Source organism: Rhineura floridana, chromosome 3 (assembly GCF_030035675.1).
Source record: "Rhineura floridana isolate rRhiFlo1 chromosome 3, rRhiFlo1.hap2, whole genome shotgun sequence".
NCBI lineage: Eukaryota > Metazoa > Chordata > Lepidosauria > Squamata > Rhineuridae > Rhineura > Rhineura floridana.
In genome coordinates, this window is record NC_084482.1 from 71,565,547 (window position 1) to 71,584,090 (window position 18,544).

Below are 18,544 nucleotides of genomic sequence, written 5' to 3' on the forward strand. Positions count from 1 at the left end.
CACCATTTTCTGAGGATATTGGTCCTGTTAAGTTTCCTGCCCTGTTGCATCTAAAACGAATCTGAGTTTTTTGGTAAAGCCGTCGTATCAGGACTAAGAGTCTCCGATCAATGTTTGTACTTTCTAGTTTTGCCCACAGTTTGTCCCTGGGAATGAGGTCAAACGCAGACTTGAAATCTATAAATGCCGCAAATAAAGCACCCCCAGGGTTCTTTAAATATTTATCTATAAGATGGTTTAAAACTAGAAGGTGATCTGTAGTAGAGCGATTTGCTCTAAAGCCAGCTTGCTCATCCTCGAGAATGTTATTCTGTTCAAGCCAAGATTGAAGTTTCTCGAGCAAGTGCTTCGTATATAGTTTACTGACTACACTTAATAGGCTTATAGGTCTATAATTTGCCGGATCGGCTCTATTTCCTTTCTTAAATATAGGGACAATGATGGCCAAGCCCCAGTCCTCTGGAATAATGGCTGTCTGATCGATACTTGTAAACAGTGTTGCCAATATGGGGGCCCACCATTTTGGATCAACTTTAAACATTTCGGCCATGATGTTATCAGATCCCGGAGCCTTGCCTGTCCTCATGCTGACCATTAAAGAGGTCACTTCTCTCCCAGTGACTGGCGGCCAGCTTGGGAGATCTCTTAGGGGGATCTCAGGATAATTTGATTTATTTTGGCCGCTAGAGTAGATTTTATAAAAATGGGATTCCCACACATTCACCGGTATGTGAAAATCTAGAATATTTTGAGAGTTGGGCCACCCTCTGGCAACTAACTTCCAAAAAAGGGAAGGGTTCTTACTCCTAGCCACCATAATCAGATGCTGCCAGTATTGAGACTGGGCCTCCATCTTTTTTCGTTTAATCAGGTTTTTATAATTCTGTTTTAAGCTCGGGGGGTATCTCTGGCAGGTTCAGAGCCCTGTATTCCCTATATTTACACAACAGCAAATTTTTTTGAGCCTGGCATTCGTGGTCGAACCACCTTTTATTCAGTTTGGAGGCTCTATTCTCCCTTAAACAGGAGTTAGCAGTCAAACTAGTTTGAATCTCAGTAACTAAGGACTGATAGACTGAGATCGTGGATTCTCCGTGTGATGCTGTTAATGATTTTTCACGAAGTCGAGTGCAGGTGGGTGAGTTTATTATCTCCCTTAAGTTCTTCTCTAACTTCAGAGACCAAAGTAGTCGGGACATTGTTGGCGCCAGTTCTAAGTTTAAGTGGGGGGCAAAGGGGCACGGGATTCTTGGCTGCCCCATAGCAATGTCAATGCGAGTGGTAAGTGGTCGCTCTCAGTTCGGATGTCTACAACGCAGGTAAGCACCGAGGCAAACAGATCTCTAGGTACTATAATATAGTCAATGGTGGATGCCCCGACACTCGAGAGGTAGGTGTATTCACCTGGGGAGTCTCCCTCAGCTGTCCCATTTGCCAAAACAAAATTTAATTTACAAATCATTTGGACAAGGCATAGACCTGCAAAGTTGACCCCATTATCTTTAGAAGAACGGGACGGTACATTGAGATCCTCAGATGTAATGGGGGGGATTTGTCTATAATGCGCATATAAGGTCTCATCGCTAGGGCCAGTTCTAGTGTTAAAGTCACCGGCCGTTATTGTCATGGCCTCTGGGTAGCGTGCTGATAGTCTGGCTATATATTTCTCCAAAGAATGATAGGTAGTTTGGACCAGCTGCTTACGTCGTGCAGGTGGAAGATAAACATTGATTAGGAGCAGATGTGAGGCTTTCAATTTAAGGAGAAGTGCCATAGCCAAGCCTGGTAAGCAAGGTAAAACAATTAAAGATGCTTTTAGGTTGGTGGCGACCAGTATGCTCAAGCCTCCTTTAGGTCATCCTCCTTTATCACTTTGTATGGCCGCCAAGGAGTGGGTCGTGAAACCATCCAAATCGAATTGATCTGTAGCCCATGTCTCTTGTAGAAAGATCACGTCAAATTTTTTGAGGTATGTCAATAGGGATGGATCTGCTAATTTAGTTTTCACCCCTGCAATATTCCAGGACAGTAGAAAAATTTAGAGGTCGGGTGCTTCAGTCAACGTTTATTAAACCGTGGTGTCTGATTTGATTGCTAACTCTTTTTGTTCTGTTGTTGCAGGAGACTGCTGCCTAGGGGTAAAACTGATCTAGGAGTTATTAACAGTTCCTGATCTTGATGCAGTGGAGCAACATTTGATGGGCATAATTGGTTGTACTTTATCGCGTGTTCTTTGTAGTCGTATGCCTTTTGCACTGTGCTTTCTTTAAATTTCTCAAGGGACTTGTCTATATTGTTACTAACAGATAAATCCAAACTTCTAGCTGTTGTTGGCATGAGAATTCTTGGAGGGCAGCTTGCTTCTGGGGGGCAGCTAGTAAGTGCATTCCCTGCGGATTTACTTAATAGAAGCGATGTTAGATTCTGTAATCTTTGCACTATATCAATTTGTGCAACACTTGAGAGGTCAATATAGGCTTCTAAAAGTCTTACTTCTTCATCAATACACATATTGGATCCTCTCTCGATATCCAGCCCATGATTCATTCCAATTCCTGGGAGCTCTTTTGCTTTGTGATTGGGAGGATCTTGCTGGCATGTATACGAGGTGGTATCTAATCCCCGATTTGAATTTGTTGCTTTTGTTTTTTGGGTATCTAGCCTTTGGATTAGATTTATTGGTTTTATTGGATGGGGTGGATTGCCATCTTCTGTTGGATTTTTTGTTGGCAATTGGAAGCAAAGGGGTTGTGGCGGTGCTTCATTTACAAATAATCTCTTAACTTCGATACCGTGTCGAGACAGTATCCTTTTATTTTGAAGTAGTATATCTGCCTTCTCCTGTGTATCAAAAGTCACTGTCGAGCTCGCCATTGTGGCTTTGTGGTGTAAATATTCCACCGAGAATATATTTACTAAAAAGAACCGGCCAGGCAAGACGTTGTTGAGCAAGTTCAGCAAGTGAATTTTACGCTCCCGTCGTGTGGTGTATCCAGTTGGTTTGGGGTAATTCGTTATAACAAGCTTCTTGCGAGCAAGTGTTATATGCCATTTCTGGGATAAGGATTGTGACTTGTCGACACTATTCATTAGTTGACCAGAAGGTCGGGAGTCAGCGGGCTGTCTATGGATAATACTTTCTTGAGCCCCAGGCTGAAGGGATATTGGAGATGTTATTGGATCCATTGTCCCTTTGGCATGGGCTCTGATTGTAGTCTGCCTTGAGTGGTTTATTTGTTGTTTCCCTTTAGGAGTGGAAAGTGTCTCCAAACTTTTAAATAATTTGGAAAAATTCATCTTGCCATACCACTGTAACTTGGGCCTTTTGATGTTTTTACTCAGTTTGGTAGATCTGACAGGCTTACTGCGGCCCCTTCGTGGTTTAATCATGGATTTACCCTTTTCCTTCTGCTTGATGTTTACTTGTCTCTTTATTTGTTTCGGGCTTGTCCGCTGCTGGATTTGGCTGGATTTCAGAGTAGAATCCAGCAAAGGGAGGTATTTGCTATACACCTCTACCAAAGTAGTTAACAAATTGTTCATCTCACTTATAAAGTTTTTAATGTGCTCAATATCCTTCATCAGTGACAAAAACCCGCAGTCCACTGGAAAGTGACTGGGAATGATTGATGACTTACTTTTCCCAGAATGACTACTTGGGCTTAAAGTAATAGGAGAAGGTTGAGATATGGTATAAGGACTGTCGAAGCCAGTGCCAAATGGCCCTGCTTCCATATCTCCCAGGTCTCTTATTCCCTTTTGTGAGTTCCATGGACAAAGACTGCCCTGGGTTATCTATTTCTGCAATTTTCCATGCCAGCGAAGATGTTGATGGGGCAGAGGGTTCCAGTTGCAGAGCCCCAATTAGATCTATAGTCCAATCCAGAGGTGAATCTCTCTGGGGGCAGTTGTCATCTTTTTTCCTTAAAGCGCTATCCATCACATTTTCCTTTTTTTTCGCTGACTCATGGCCACTGTTCTCCAGAGCTACGGCTGCTTTTGTCTGTTCTTTAGATATAAAGTAATGGGTTATTTTCTCCTGTTTTGCATTTTTTCTCTCAGATGTCATTTCCAAGATAGCCAGCCCCTGTAATTTATAATCCCTTCTCGTGTTGACCATTTCAAGGTGTTTGTCCTACCCTTGAATTTCTCTGCATATGCTATGCTGGGAATTTATTTTCTACTCACTTTTGCTCTTTTCCAAACGTCCCTGGATTCCACTCCTTACAGCTTCAGCTAGCTTTGCTTTAAACTCGAATTTTCTTTGCTTCGTTGTTTATTTAAACAACTGGTATCTTCATTCTTTCCTTGGCGTCTCATAGCAGAAGCTGATAAGCATCAGAAGGAGTATCAGGGCGCGAGGAAACCAACCATCTTTCCCAGTCAACACATAAGAACATCAGTCAGAAGATAAAAAGTTTGTAATTGATTTAATTCAATATTGTGGCAGTTGTTGAAGAGCTGCACGGGAAGAGCCCGGAAATTTACTGTTATCTACCGGACGCCATCTTTCCACTCCTATCCGCTGCCTCCTTTGCTCTCTTTCCTGTATTCTCATAAGGTTTCTCTGGTGATCAAGATAAATTATAGGATGACATATTTCGAGAAACGCATAGTCTTTGGGATTATTCAGCTTGTGACTGAACCATTAGAGGAGCATCATTGATTAAATTTCATTTCCTGGTCCTTGCGGGATTGTAGATGTATCATTGCTTATTTCTACACCCTCACTGTACAAATTTCTCTTATTCATGATGATAGATAGGGCTGAAAGATAGGGACTTCCCTGAACGGCATTTAGTCAGCTTCATGGCTGAGAGAAGATTTTACACTGGATCACCCCTATCCAAACCTCTCTGACAGATGACCTTTGATTTTGCAGTACGTTCTGTGTTCCTGGGAATACCTCTCCATCTAGTACCACCTGCTCCCTATCATTGGTTCACGATATCTTGCTATGGTGTTGGAGTTTGATCTCCAACATTTTCTTAGCCTTAGTCCTGGATTTCAGTCTGCCAGCAGCACAATCCTTATACATGTCTAATCAGAAGTGCTTCCAGATAGACTCTTTATTTGCACAATATTTGCACATCCCCTTTTAGGATGCAAACCTTAACGTGGTGAGGGGGTTTGAGAGTGTTGAAGAAGCTGAGAGCAATGCCATCAGGAGTCTAGACCAAGAGGCTAGACTCCTAGCAGGGGCACCCAAAGCGGAATGGTCAAAGCTGAAACACCAGACAAAGATGCATCCAAACTCAGAGGAAGGCAATGGTGAACCACCTCGGAATACCTCTTACCACAAAAACCCTATGAACAGAGTATCCAAAATGCAACATGAGATAGTGCTGGAAGATGAGACCCCCAGGTCAGAAGGTACTCACTGAGCTACTGGGGAAGAACAAAGGACAAGTACGAGTAGCGCTGTGACTAATGACGCAGCTGGGTCAAAGCCGAAAGGAAGCCCAGAGGCTGATGCGCACAGATGCAAAAGGAGAGTCCGGAGTTGTACAACGCACACAATAGGAACATGGAATGTGAGCAGTATGAACCAGGGAAAGTTAGAAATTGTCAAGCAAGAAATGGAACATATCAACATTACAATACTTGGTGTGAGTGAATTAAAATGGACGGGAATGGGACATTTTCAATCAGACAACTACAAAATATTTTATGCAGGAAACGAGAAAGTAAGAAGAAACAGGGTTGGTTTAATAGTGAGAAGAGATGTAGCAAAAGCAATTAGGAGCTACAATGCAAAGTGAGCAAGTGATATCAATGGGATTAAATGGGAAACCTATTAACAATAACCATCATCCAAGTCTATGCTCCAACGGCAAATGCAGAAGAAGAGGAATTGGAGAGATTTTACGCAGAAGTACAGGAAGAAAATGATCACACACCAAAACAAGATGTGCTGATAATCATGGGGGATTGGAATGCAAAAGTAGGGAAAAGAGAAGAACTAGAAATTGTGGGGAAATGGGGCTTAGGTGACAGAAATGAAGCAGGAGAAAGACTTATTGAATTCTGTGAAGCCAATAATTTGCTTCTTGCAAACACATTTTTTGAACAACCGAAAAGAAGACTGTACATGTGGACATCACCAAATGGTCAATATAGGAATCAAATTGATTATATAATTGGTAGCAGAAGATGGAGAAGTTCCATACTTTCTGCAAAAACAAGACCAGGAGCAGACTGCGGTACAGATCATGAACTGGTCGTATTGAAAATCAGAGTAAAGCTAAAGAAAAACAACAAAGCAATCATAATGCCAAAATACAATTTAAATAACATCCCAGAAGAATATAAAGATCAAATAAGGAACAGGTTTGAGGCTTTCAACTTAGTTGACAGAGAACCAGAAGAACTATGGACTGAAGTCAGGGACATTATCAGGGAAGAATGCAAAAAGACAATACCTCTACTTAAAAAGAGAGAAAGACCTCAATGGATGACTGAAGAAACTCTTAAAATGGTTAAAGAGAGAAGGAAAGCAACAGCAAAAGGAGATAGAAACACGGTCAGAACCCTAAATGCAACAATACAGCAACAAATGTTTTTAGTTATTGTAAACTGCCCAGAAAGCTTCGACTATGGGGCGGTATATAAGTACAATAAATAAATAAATAAATAACTAGTACGTAGGGACAAAGAGAACTATTACAATAGCTATTGTATAGAAATAGAAGAGGACAACAAAAAGGGAAGAACAAGAGCCCTACTCCAAAAGATTAGAGAAATTAAAGGGACATTTAAGCCAAGAGTAGGGATGTTGAATAATCAACAGGGGAACACACTGACTGACCGAGATGAAATAAAAGGAAGATGGAAGCAATACACTGAACAACTCTATAAAAGAGATGACAGGATGACAGATTCATTCACGGAGGAATCATATGATGAAGAACCAGAAATTTTAGAATGTGAGGTGAAAGCTGCTCTTAAAATACTTGGAAGAAACAAATCACCAGGAACAGACGGCATACCAGTAGAGTTGCTACAAGTTACCGAGACTGAATCTGTACAAATTTTGACAAAAATTTGTCAACAAATATGGAAAACTAAACAATGGCACAGAGACTGGAAGCATTCAATATATATCCCAATTCCAAAGAAAGGGAATCCCAGGAAATGCAGTAATTATCGAACTATTGCCTTAATATCCCATGCAAGTAAAGTAATGTTCAAGATTCTACAACAAAGGCTCTTACCATATATGGAGCAAGAAATGTCAGATGTCCAAGCTGGATTTAGAAAGGGAAGAGGCACCAGAGATCATACCACAAACATAAGTTGGATAATGGAACAGACCAAGGAATTTCAGAAGAAAATCACCCTGTGCTTTATAGATTACAGCAAAGCCTTTGACTGTGTAGATCATGAAAAACTATGGAATGCTTTAAAAGAAATGAGGGTGCCACAGCATCTGATTGTCCTGATATGCAACCTATACTCTGGACAAGAGGATACTGTAAGGACAGAATATGGAGAAACTGATTGGTTCCCAATTGGAAAGGGTGTGAGACAGGGATGTATTTTATCACCCTATTTATTTAATCTATACGGATTGGTAAAAAGAAAGCTGAAAAACAAAGTCCAGAGGGTCACATCACTCGAAAATGCTTGGAAGTTGTTTAAAAACACTATATTAGAAGCTCAACTGGAGTGCATACCGCAGATCAGAAAAGGTACCGCCAGGGCCAAGAAGATGCCAGCATGGTTAACGAGCAAAGTCAAGGAAGCTCTTAGAGGCAAAAAGTCTTCCTTCAGAAAATGGAAGTCTTGTCCGAATGAAGAAAATAAAAAAGAACACAAACTCTGGCAAAAGAAATGCAAGAAGACAATAAGGGATGCTAAAAAAGAATTTGAGGAGCACATTGCTAAGAACATAAAAACCAACAACAAAAAAATCTATAAATACATTCAAAGCAGGAGACCATCTACGGAGGCGATTGGACCCTTGGATGATAAGGGAGTCAAAGGTGTACTAAAGAACGATAAGGAGATTGCAGAGAAGCTAAATGAATTCTTTGCATCTGTCTTCACAGTGGAAGATATAGGGCAGATCCCTGAACCTGAACTAACATTTGCAGGAAGGGATTCTGAGGAACTGAGACAAATAGTGGTAACGAGAGAGGAAGTTCTAGGCTTAATGGACAATATAAAAACTGACAAATCACCGGGCCCGGATGGCATCCACCCAAGAGTTCTCAAAGAACTCAAAGGTGAAATTGCTGATCTGCTAACTAAAATATGTAACTTGTCCCTCGGGTCCTCCTCCGTGCCTGAGGACTGGAAAGTGGCAAATGTAACACCAATATTCAAAAAGGGATCCAGAGGGGATCCCGGAAATTACAGGCCAGTTAGCTTAACTTCTGTCCCTGGAAAACTGGTAGAAAGTATTATTAAAGCTAGATTAACTAAGCACATAGAAGAACAAGCCTTGCTGAAGCAGAGCCAGCATGGCTTCTGCAAGAGAAAGTCCTGTCTCAGTAACCTATTAGAATTCTTTGAGAGTGTCAACAAGCATATAGATAAAGGTGATCCAGTGGACATAGTGTACTTAGACTTGCAAAAAGCGTTTGACAAGGTACCTCACCAAAGACTTCTGAGGAAGCTTAGCAGTCATGGAATAAGAGGAGAGGTCCTCTTGTGGATAAGGAATTGGTTAAGAAGCAGAAAGCAGAGAGTAGGAATAAACGGACAGTTCTCCCAATAGAGGGCTGTAGAAAGTGGAGTCCCTCAAGGATCGGTATTGGGACCTGTACTTTTCAACTTGTTCATTAATGACCTAGAATTAGGAGTGAGCAGTGAAGTGGCCAAGTTTGCTGACGACACTAAATTGTTCAGGGTTGTTAAAACAAAAAGGGATTGTGAAGAGCTCCAAAAAGATCTCTCCAAACTGAGTGAGTGGGCGGAAAAATGGCAAATGCAATTCAATATAAACAAGTGTAAAATTATGCATATTGGAGCAAAAAATCTTAATTTCACATATACGCTCATGGGGTCTGAACTGGCGGTGACCGACCAGGAGAGAGACCTCGGGGTTGTAGTGGACAGCACGATGAAAATGTCGACCCAGTGTGTGGCAGCTGTGAAAAAGGCAAATTCCATGCTAGCGATAATTAGGAAAGGTATTGAAAATAAAACAGCCGATATCATCATGCCGTTGTATAAATCTATGGTGCGACCGCATTTGGAATACTGTGTACAGTTCTGGTCGCCTCATCTCAAAAAGGATATTATAGAGTTGGAAAAGGTTCAGAAGAGGGCAACCAGAATGATCAAGGGGATGGAGCGACTCCCTTACCAGGAAAGGTTGCAGCATTTGGGGCTTTTTAGTTTAGAGAAAAGGCGGGTCAGAGGAGACATGATAGAAGTGTATAAAATTATGCATGGCATTGAGAAAGTGGATAGAGAAAAGTTCTTCTCCCTCTCTCATAATACTAGAACTCGTGGACATTCAAAGAAGCTGAATGTTGGAAGATTCAGGACAGACAAAAGGAAGTACTTCTTTACTCAGCGCATAGTTAAACTATGGAATTTGCTCCCACAAGATGCAGTAATGGCCACCAGCTTGGACGGCTTTAAAAGAAGATTAGACAAATTCATGGAGGACAGGGCTATCAATGGCTACTAGCCGTGATGGCTGTGCTCTGCCACTCTAGTCAGAGGCAGCATGCTTCTGAAAACCAGTTGCCGGAAGCCTCAGGAGGGGAGAGTGTTCTTGCACTTGGGTCCTGCTTGCGGGCTTCCCCCAGGCACCTGGTTGGCCACTGTGAGAACAGGATGCTGGACTAGATGGGCCACTGGCCTGATCCAGCAGGCTCTTCTTATGTTCTTATGTTCTTATCATACGAAAAGCAGGATTGGACCAAGATGAAGGAGGTGTGAAAATTGGAGGGAGAAATATAAATAATTTAAGATATGCAGACAATACCATACTACTAGCAGAAACCAGTAATGATTTGAAATGAATGTTGATGAAAGTTAAAGAGGAAAGCGCAAAAGCAGGACTACAGCTCAATGTCAAAGAGACTAAAGTAATAACAACAGAAGATTTATGTCACTTTAAAGTTGACAATGAGGACATTGAACTTGTCAAGGATTATCAATACCTCGGCACAGTCATTAACCAAAATGGAGACAATAGTCAAGAAATCAGAAGGAGGCTAGGACTAGGGAGGGCAACTATGAGAGAACTAGAAAAGGTCCTCAAATGCAAAGATGTATCACTGAACACTAAAGTCGGGATCATTCAGACCATGGTATTCCCCATCTCTATGTATGGATGTGAAAGTTGGACAGTGAAAAAAGTGGATAAGAGAAAAATCAATTCATTTGAAATGTGGTGTTGGAGGAGTGCTTTGTGCATACCATGGACTGCGAAAAAGACAAATAATTGGGTGTTAGAACAAATTAAACCAGAACTGTCATTAGTAGTTAAAATGATGAAACTGAGGTTATCATACTTGGGACACATAATGAGAAGACACGATTCACTAGAAAAGACCACAATGCTTGGAAAAACAGAAGGGAGTAGAAAAACAGGAAGGCCAAACAAGAGATGGATTGATTCCATAAAGGAAGCCACAGACCTGAACATACAAGATCTGAACAGGGTGGTTCATGACAGATGCTATTGGAGGTCGCTGATTCATAGGGTCGCCATAAGTCATAATCGACTTGAAGGCACATCACAACAACAAGCAGCACAATCCTTACACATGTCTAATCAGAAGTAAGAGTGCTTCCAGACAGGCTCTTTATTTGCACAATATTTGGTTATTATCCCACACAATTATCCATTGCTTCTCTAACCAGAAAAAATCTGGTAAGAAGAGTGATGGAAAATTGCATTCTGGGATAACAATCACTGGCAACATTGTATATCCTCCATGCAAACATATCAGGATTAATGCTAAAATAACAGGGAACATTGTATAACTGTCACACAAGTTCTGTGTGAACATATCTGCATGAATGCTCATAAGCAGCTGGTCTGGAAGCTTCGTAAGAGTGTATGGGATTGCAGCCCAAATCATGTGTAAACTGGGGGTATATATTGAACATAAGCTGTGGTTTGGACCCCAGTTTGGAGCTTTGTAAAGTGGCCCAATTCAGTTCAAAATACTTTTAATGCCATTCACTTCATGTGAAACAGGACCTCAGTTCAGGAAAACCAAAGCACTGTGTTTCCAATTCACTATTAAGGATAATGTAAAAAATGGCTATCACTCCTTTACCTTTTGACAGAATTTGATGAAATCTGCACGCATGGTAAACCCCTTCTGACGGGATGAATGTTGCCACATTTCAGAAGGATAGGTGCAGAATGTTTTCCTGCATGGTCGGTCTTTGCAATGTGTGATGGGGCGGCATCATAAAAAAAAGGATTTGTTTAATCACTCCTATTGTTTTATGGGCATCAAAATAGCATAAAGAAAAGAGGTGCCCCTAAGTTAAAAAAACCAACCTGCCAAATTTAAGAAAGAAGCTGCAGGTGGCTTTGTGCTGGGCAACTTTAACATGCAGTTTGGGAAGAAAACTAAAAATGGATTTGGTTACTTCCTTACAGGTTTTTTTTGGGGGGATGGGATTGTGAATACACTGTAGAGGTGCCTTTAGTTTCAAAAACTGAGAAGGATGCAAGGAGTTAATGAGTTATAATGAATAAAAAAATCTGTGGATTTCTGAGAAGTTTGTTTTCTGCTCAACTGACAATGGAGAAGCTCCTTACTTCTACATTCCTCTCAAAACCTCTTGTTAGAAGTAGAAAGGTGAGCACTGGAAAAGTTATTTCCTGGCTGGAACCTAGTAGAGCTGTTAGTCAGACACACACACCCTTCTGCCCTGTTCTTACATGGAGATCTTGGGGAAAATGCACCAATCTGAAAGAGCTAGACAGCCTGAGGGCCTCTCCATATGACCTATTTATTGCTGAGCATTCATCCTCATTTGTTTGCAGGGTAATTATACAACAGTGAATATTCATCCTGATTTGCTTGCAGAGTGTTCTAATATCTTCTTGTTCATCCCATAGTTTCCAGTGCATTTCCCAAATTGAAAAAAGTCCATTTTCCCCCCAACTGGATTTGTTGTGCTTCAGTTCATTTGAAATGTGACAACCTAAAGTTCTGACATGTGATTGAATCACTCCCACAAAGTACTGACAGTCTGGAGTGCTCTCAGATTCCCCGGGATCTCCAAAGCATCCCAGAAGCTTTGGGAGCAGCTTAACTCACTTTGTGACTCCTTAGGGGACACCCACTTCACCCCAAATTTCTCTCCGAATCTGCCTGATTTGGCTTGGGATTTAAGATTTATCTGATGCAAATGCACACCCCCTAATGTAAACTGCTCCTTCCAAGATTGCTTCTTCTTGTGTTCTACATGTAGAAATATGTGCTGTTTCACCTATTTGTCTTGTAAATTTGCTGATTGGCAAAAATGTTGTGGAGCAGCTAGACAGTTTTAAAGTGTAAAATGCAGGTAATGTATTAGAAAGTGGAAAATAATAAATATTGCACATATAATCTGTCATCAGGTGGTATCAAAGACCCCAGTGAGTGGTTCAGCAAAAGTGTCTAACCCAGCTTGGAGTTGTTCCCAGCACCATGTTGAAAAATAAATGATTAGGATTTGCAGTAAGGAATGCTCAAGTGACTTGCTTGTGTGGTCTCTTGTGCTCAAGGGTCTGAGTCCCCCCCCCTTGTTTTTTCAGGATGGATGACATCCAGCTTTGTAATGAAATCAGCAGATTGAAAAAGGAGTTGCAGAAGCTGATTGCACTACCAGGTAAGGTCAAAACCCACAGAAACCCACCCAGTGTTTTAGCACCTTATTTTTCCATAGATCTCTGTTGATTTCAGCTCCTACTGTGTATTGGGAATGGAGAACTTGTGACCCTCCAGAGGTTGCTTAGAGTACAACTCCCATCAGTTCTGGCCATTGGCCATGTGGCCTGGGGCTGATGGGAGCTAGAGTCCAACAACATCTGGAGGGCCACAAGTTTCCCATCCCTGCCCTATATAGCGTCAGATCCAACTATAGGGTTTGCCAACCACAGGATCGCTTGGCCTCCAGTGCTGCTAAGCAAGGAGAGGATGTTGAAAAGAAATGTAAACTAGACAGGCCAGTGCAAAGTTATCCCAAGACTTTTCCTGTTTCCAAAACATTTAACTAACTTTGGAATCTGCATGTTTTTATGTTAAGCAAGGCATGAGGAGAACCCAGGAGTCTCAGAACAGGTGAAACGAAGGTGTAAAACTATAATGGGGGGGGGAATAATGGGTTTTATAAATATGTCCTGCCTGTAGCATCATCTGACACTCAATCCCAGTCAAGGGGCACCATCACTAAGAGGGGAATGAAGGTCAGTAGAATTGAGGAGAATCATCATGAAAAGAGGATTATTATGAAAGAGACTGTGTGGGAACAAAGCTTTACCACCATCAGCATAGTGGAAACCACCCCTTAGAGGATGGGTTGGAGCTGCAGAGGCAAGGAGTTGCATGTTGGCCCCAGAAGTCATCATCTGACATCCTTCTATCCTGAACCACAGCCCTATCTTTTTAATAAAGTTCCTTGGGCGCAAGCTGCAGCCTTCTTTTCTTCATGATGTCACTCAGCCTGTGCTGACTCCCTTTCTATTGGTATGATGGTGCTCCACAGTATTGGTTTGCATCCTCCAGGTCTTGTCAATAACATGGAACCGAGACCTACAGCTCTACCGCTCTGCTTCTCCTGAGATCCCAACAACAACAACCACCATCCTTCCTGAAAAACCAGCCTGCAAAGTTGTCTTTACAAAGGGGCTACTTAAAGTGCTGCCTACTGTTGCTAGATAATAGTTTGGTGTTACTGCACATTTTATATTTATCAGTTATTTATTTATTGTTTATATAGCATTACTATTTTTATGCCACCCTTCAGTCATATTCTCAGGATGATTTACAAAAAAACTCACAACAATTTACAAATATAGATACAAAAATGATAATAGATTTGACAAAAAAAAACAACCACAACCCAAAATCATAATAGCAGCAGGATCCTTGATTAGTCAGTTAACTACAAAGTAATTTTAAGTGGGGTCATGGAGGAGTAGAAAGATGGATCCACCTCTGCATCCCAAGCCCTGCAAGCTTGGGAGTCTTTCTTTTTTACTATGTCAGCTACAGGTTGATGTAGTTCCTTTCGGCTTTTGATTCAGCAGATCTGAAGCTGCTGGCACTCCACCCTCAAAACCCCAATTTTTGGGCTTTCTGCCTGCTAACCACAGTGGGATAATTGCCACAGATAACTTTCTGCCCACCTAGATACAGCTGAGGCATCTGCCACACTGGAGCACTCCCCTGGCAGTGCTCCTCTCTGCTGGCAGAGGACAGGGGAGAGGCACCAAAGTGCTATCGCTAGCCCCTCCATCAATCAACAATGGGAGTGGGTAGGATTGTGCTGTTAATTAATTTCTAAGTCACTTTTCAGGACACATTGCCCTTGCAAGGCAGTTGCCAAAAAGAAATGTGAAACACATTAAAACTCTATCTAAGATGCTCAGGAAAACAAAAAAATCTTTGACTGGCGCTGAAAGGCCAATAAGGTAAGTGCCAGGTGAACCTCTCTGCAGAGAGTGTTCCATAACTGGGATGCCACAACCTAGAAGGCCTTGTTTCTGGCAGGGGGCACCCATACATCTCTTGCACAATCTATTATTATTCCTCTGCCATTAACCTATTCCTGTGTGGGTTTTCCCCCCTCGCGTTGCAGAGAATAAAAAATCTAAAGAAGACAAGCAGCAGGAGGAAGAACTTGTGCAGCAGATTCACAAACTCGTGGAGACTCGGGATTTCCTGGTGGATGATGTGGAGTTTGAAAGGCTCAGGTACACATGGAAGGCAAAAGGTGTGCCAATTCCCTGGCTCCAGCCCAGTGTTGCCATGTGCCCAGTGTTGTTGGTCTTCTTGTGGTTCACATATGTGTTCTGCCCTTCCTCCAAGAAGCTCGGGTCAATGTACCCAGAGATTATCCCATTTTATCCCCACAACATCCCTGTGAAATATGTGAGACTGAGCAATGGTAACTGTCTCAGAGTCACCTGAAGTATTTGTCCAGCATATTATCCATGACACCGTACAGACTCTCTGCTAAACGTTTTTGATTTTTTAAATTAGGTTTGGATACAAGAGCAGAATTTGTGTCAGTTGCCTCCACTGTTCTACATAGGCCAGCTTTAAGTGTGCATGCTTTTAAATTCATCTTCATGTATACTTAAGAAAATAGTTGGGACTTGTCAAAAAGAAAAGGTGAGGCGAGAGTGGGAGTGGGTAAAGAGGTCAGGCAAGGTAAGGCTTACTTGGTAGCACTCAGCAAAAGCTCAACAGGAGATGATCAACTTTCTTATTTATTTATTTTATTTATTTGTTTCATTTATAAACCTCCCATAGCGAGTAGCTCTCTGGGTGGTGTACAAAAAAGTTAAAATACAAAATATCACAATAAAATCAGCCTACAAACAATGAACACAAGCAGCAACAAAAGTAAGTAGAAAATTTAAAATTATAACATTAAATGCTTAAAATGCCTGGGAGCATAGCCAGGTCTTAACCTGGCGCCGGAAAGATAGAAGCGTAGGCGCCAGGCGTACTTCTTTGGGGAGGCTGTTCCACAGTTCGGGGGCCACTACAGAAAAGGCCCTAGATCTAGTAACTGTCCTCCGGGCTTCCCAAGGGGTTGGTATCCGGAGGAGGGCCTTTTGTGCCATTGCTTCTGGGCTACAATATTCAAGAAACAAAGACATGGGGGTACAAGCATGGCACTGAAGCACCTTTCTTTCCTAATGTAAATTATGTCCCAGAGCCAAGGAAGGATAAAAAAGCTTCACTGAGAGATCTGGAGAACAGCTCAGGACACCTTGACTCCAACCCACCTGGATTGTAGCTATACTTTCAAACACAACAAGCAATGGTTGTTTAACCCTGTGTTGCCAATCCCATCCATAGAGTACTAACCAATCTCCTCCTTCCACAGAGAACGAGAAGAAGACAAGGAAATGGCTGAGTTTTTGAAGAACAATATTTCTAAAACCTGCCTTTTGAAAACAAGTAGGTACTTGGGAGCAAGGAGCCCCCCTTTCCACTGGTTTGTATATGCATGGACAGGGCCGTGTGTTCTCCACACTAAAAATGTATTTTGCACTACAAAAAATTGAAGGTGGTAACCTATATAAACTATGCAAAATTTGCATAATTTACATTAGCTTTTAAGATTCTGCAGTGTTTGCTATTTTGTATATGCTAATCTAGTTTTTGCAATCTTGTAAATATTATTCCATTGTGCATGGATGCTGTTCCATATGTGAAGAGATTCCCATGCAGTTTGTGTAATCTCAGTCAGCCAGCATGTACACCCTGCCAAAAAGAAGTGTTTGCAACTGAAACTTTTCCAGACTATGTAGGAAGCAGCTGCTTATATAGTTTGTGTACAGTATATTTATTTCTTGTTTCCTAATCAAAAGGATCCTGAAATAATAATTGTCTACTCCCCCCCTTTTTTTTAATGAATGGCTCCCCATCTGGAGAGGCCTCGTGATTTCTTTCTTAGGCTGCAATCTGATGATGGCATGAGTCATCTCTGTGGCTTTGTTCAGGCTCACAGACTGCTTGGATGGCACATCCAGTCAAAAGGCCTCAGATATCTCATGAGACTTTGTGCCCATTATGGGCATTTAGGGTGATTCTGTTGCTTCCTCAACGCCATCTCACATCTCCCATTTTAAATTGTACACACACAAATGCACACATTTTACTAGTACATCTAAAAATGTAAAATTCCAGTGTAAATGTGACATGCTTATGTTTGCAAATGCATATATGTAGACAAGGACACTTACTAGGGTTGGCAGCTATTCCTCATTGTGTGTTGTTTGGAAAGGGGTTGATGTGTAATGTGGGTTTGCTGCCGCCGCCTAATACATGAAATGGCTTCAAATCACACATTAGTCGGCTACAATGGTGGCTGGCATCCTTTAGGGATAGGGCAGAAGATAGGGAGGCCAACAGTAGGTGGAGGCAGAGTTAATGACAGGCGGATGTGTCCTGATTCTAGTTTTGTCCCCATCTTCCTGCTGAGTTCTGCAAGGGTAAAGGAGGAGGCTGAAAGGCAGTGCCACTCCCTGGGCCGATTGTAAGTAAGAAGGCAGGCAGCTGGGAGGTAACTGAGAGCAGAATGAGATTGGTCGGGCAGTGCCCCATACGCCCTAATGGATCAGCCTCTACTGATTGGTTGTGAGCCAGCTTCACCACTCAGCCCTTCAACATGAGTTGTGCAGATACTAGATAAAGACACCCCCTTATCCCAGGCACATTTGTGGCTACCATAGGGCTTGAGTACAAGCCACTGTTCCCATGGCAGTAACTGGTTCTTCCTTCACAGCTCCAGTAAAAGAAAAGAAGATGACATCAACAGGACAGCAAACCTCTACACCGTTTGTAACAAAGACAGGCCTCACCCTCCTGAAAGAGTGCTGTGGCTTCACCTGCTCAGTCATGTAGGATGGGGCTGTTGTTTATATCCTCCCCTCTCCCCAAACACAAACTACATTAATGGGTAAGCCCTACCCATTTACCCTGGTCAACTGGATCCATTCAAATCATAGCAGATACACAAACTCATGGAACAGAGAAAAGGGATTATTTTGCAGATGATGTGGAAATGGAAAGCACATGTGGAAACCACCAGGTGCCCAAAGGCAGGGTCGGCGTCCACCCACTTGCCTGTCAAAATCAGCCTACGCACTCCAGATCACTGTGGTATTGCAAGCAGAGACCAGATGCAGTGCAAAAAGGGAGAGCCAAACCATGGACAAAGATTTCAGGCTGCTGCCTTTCCTACCCTTTAATACAGAAGGGACGACAATGGGAACCCCCAGTTAGGATACTGTTTCCAGATGGGCTACAAGTTGCTAAAGCAGAGTAGATTTCATGGAGTGGGAGTAAAATATTATTGCCATAGATGTGACAAGCACACACAAACATACACCTACATGCATAAACACTGCAGAAGGACTGAGCCCGTCACTCTGTTTCCTGACCATCTAAAAACAGGGAGAATCAGCAGAACTACCCACCCCTGCCTCTCATAATGCTCCTCTTGCTCCTCTTCATTCCTTCTTGGATTAGCAAGTTACATCGAAACTGCCATGAAGTTACCTAGCAACTGCGGGGCACAGAGCCTTTTGCTGTTTCCTATCCTCTCTGCGGCCACTTCCATGCACAGAATGACGGCAATCTGCTTATGTGCCAGCACTTATTGTTAACTCACCACCCAGAAACAATCCCGTTCACTGAGATCATCCCTTAATTCTGTTTACTGCAATGACGGGTGGCTAATTAAAGGCTGCTTCACACATCTGAGTTTTTTTTCTATGTAGGTGAAAATGGGTGTAAGCAATCTATGAGGACATTATCATGTGCAAATGTACACATGCCTCTTTTGATGTCAGTTACACCTTCTGGGAAAATAGACACTTGCATGATCATCA

The 18,544-nt window shown here is 42.1% G+C and overlaps 1 protein-coding gene across 1 annotated transcript in view; it reads left to right on the forward strand.

The window, feature by feature from the left end:
• Positions 1–18,333, forward strand: part of LOC133382176 (bMERB domain-containing protein 1-like) — a 41,844-nt gene extending 23,511 nt beyond the window's left edge. The window contains exons 3-6 of the mRNA XM_061621849.1: positions 12,728–12,801; positions 14,773–14,887; positions 16,033–16,106; positions 17,437–18,333. Of these exons, the coding sequence (XP_061477833.1) occupies positions 12,728–12,801; positions 14,773–14,887; positions 16,033–16,106; positions 17,437–17,555 (382 nt within the window). The 3' untranslated portion in view covers positions 17,556–18,333. The remainder of the gene's footprint in view (positions 1–12,727; positions 12,802–14,772; positions 14,888–16,032; positions 16,107–17,436) is intronic.
• Positions 18,334–18,544: the final 211 nt, after the last annotated feature.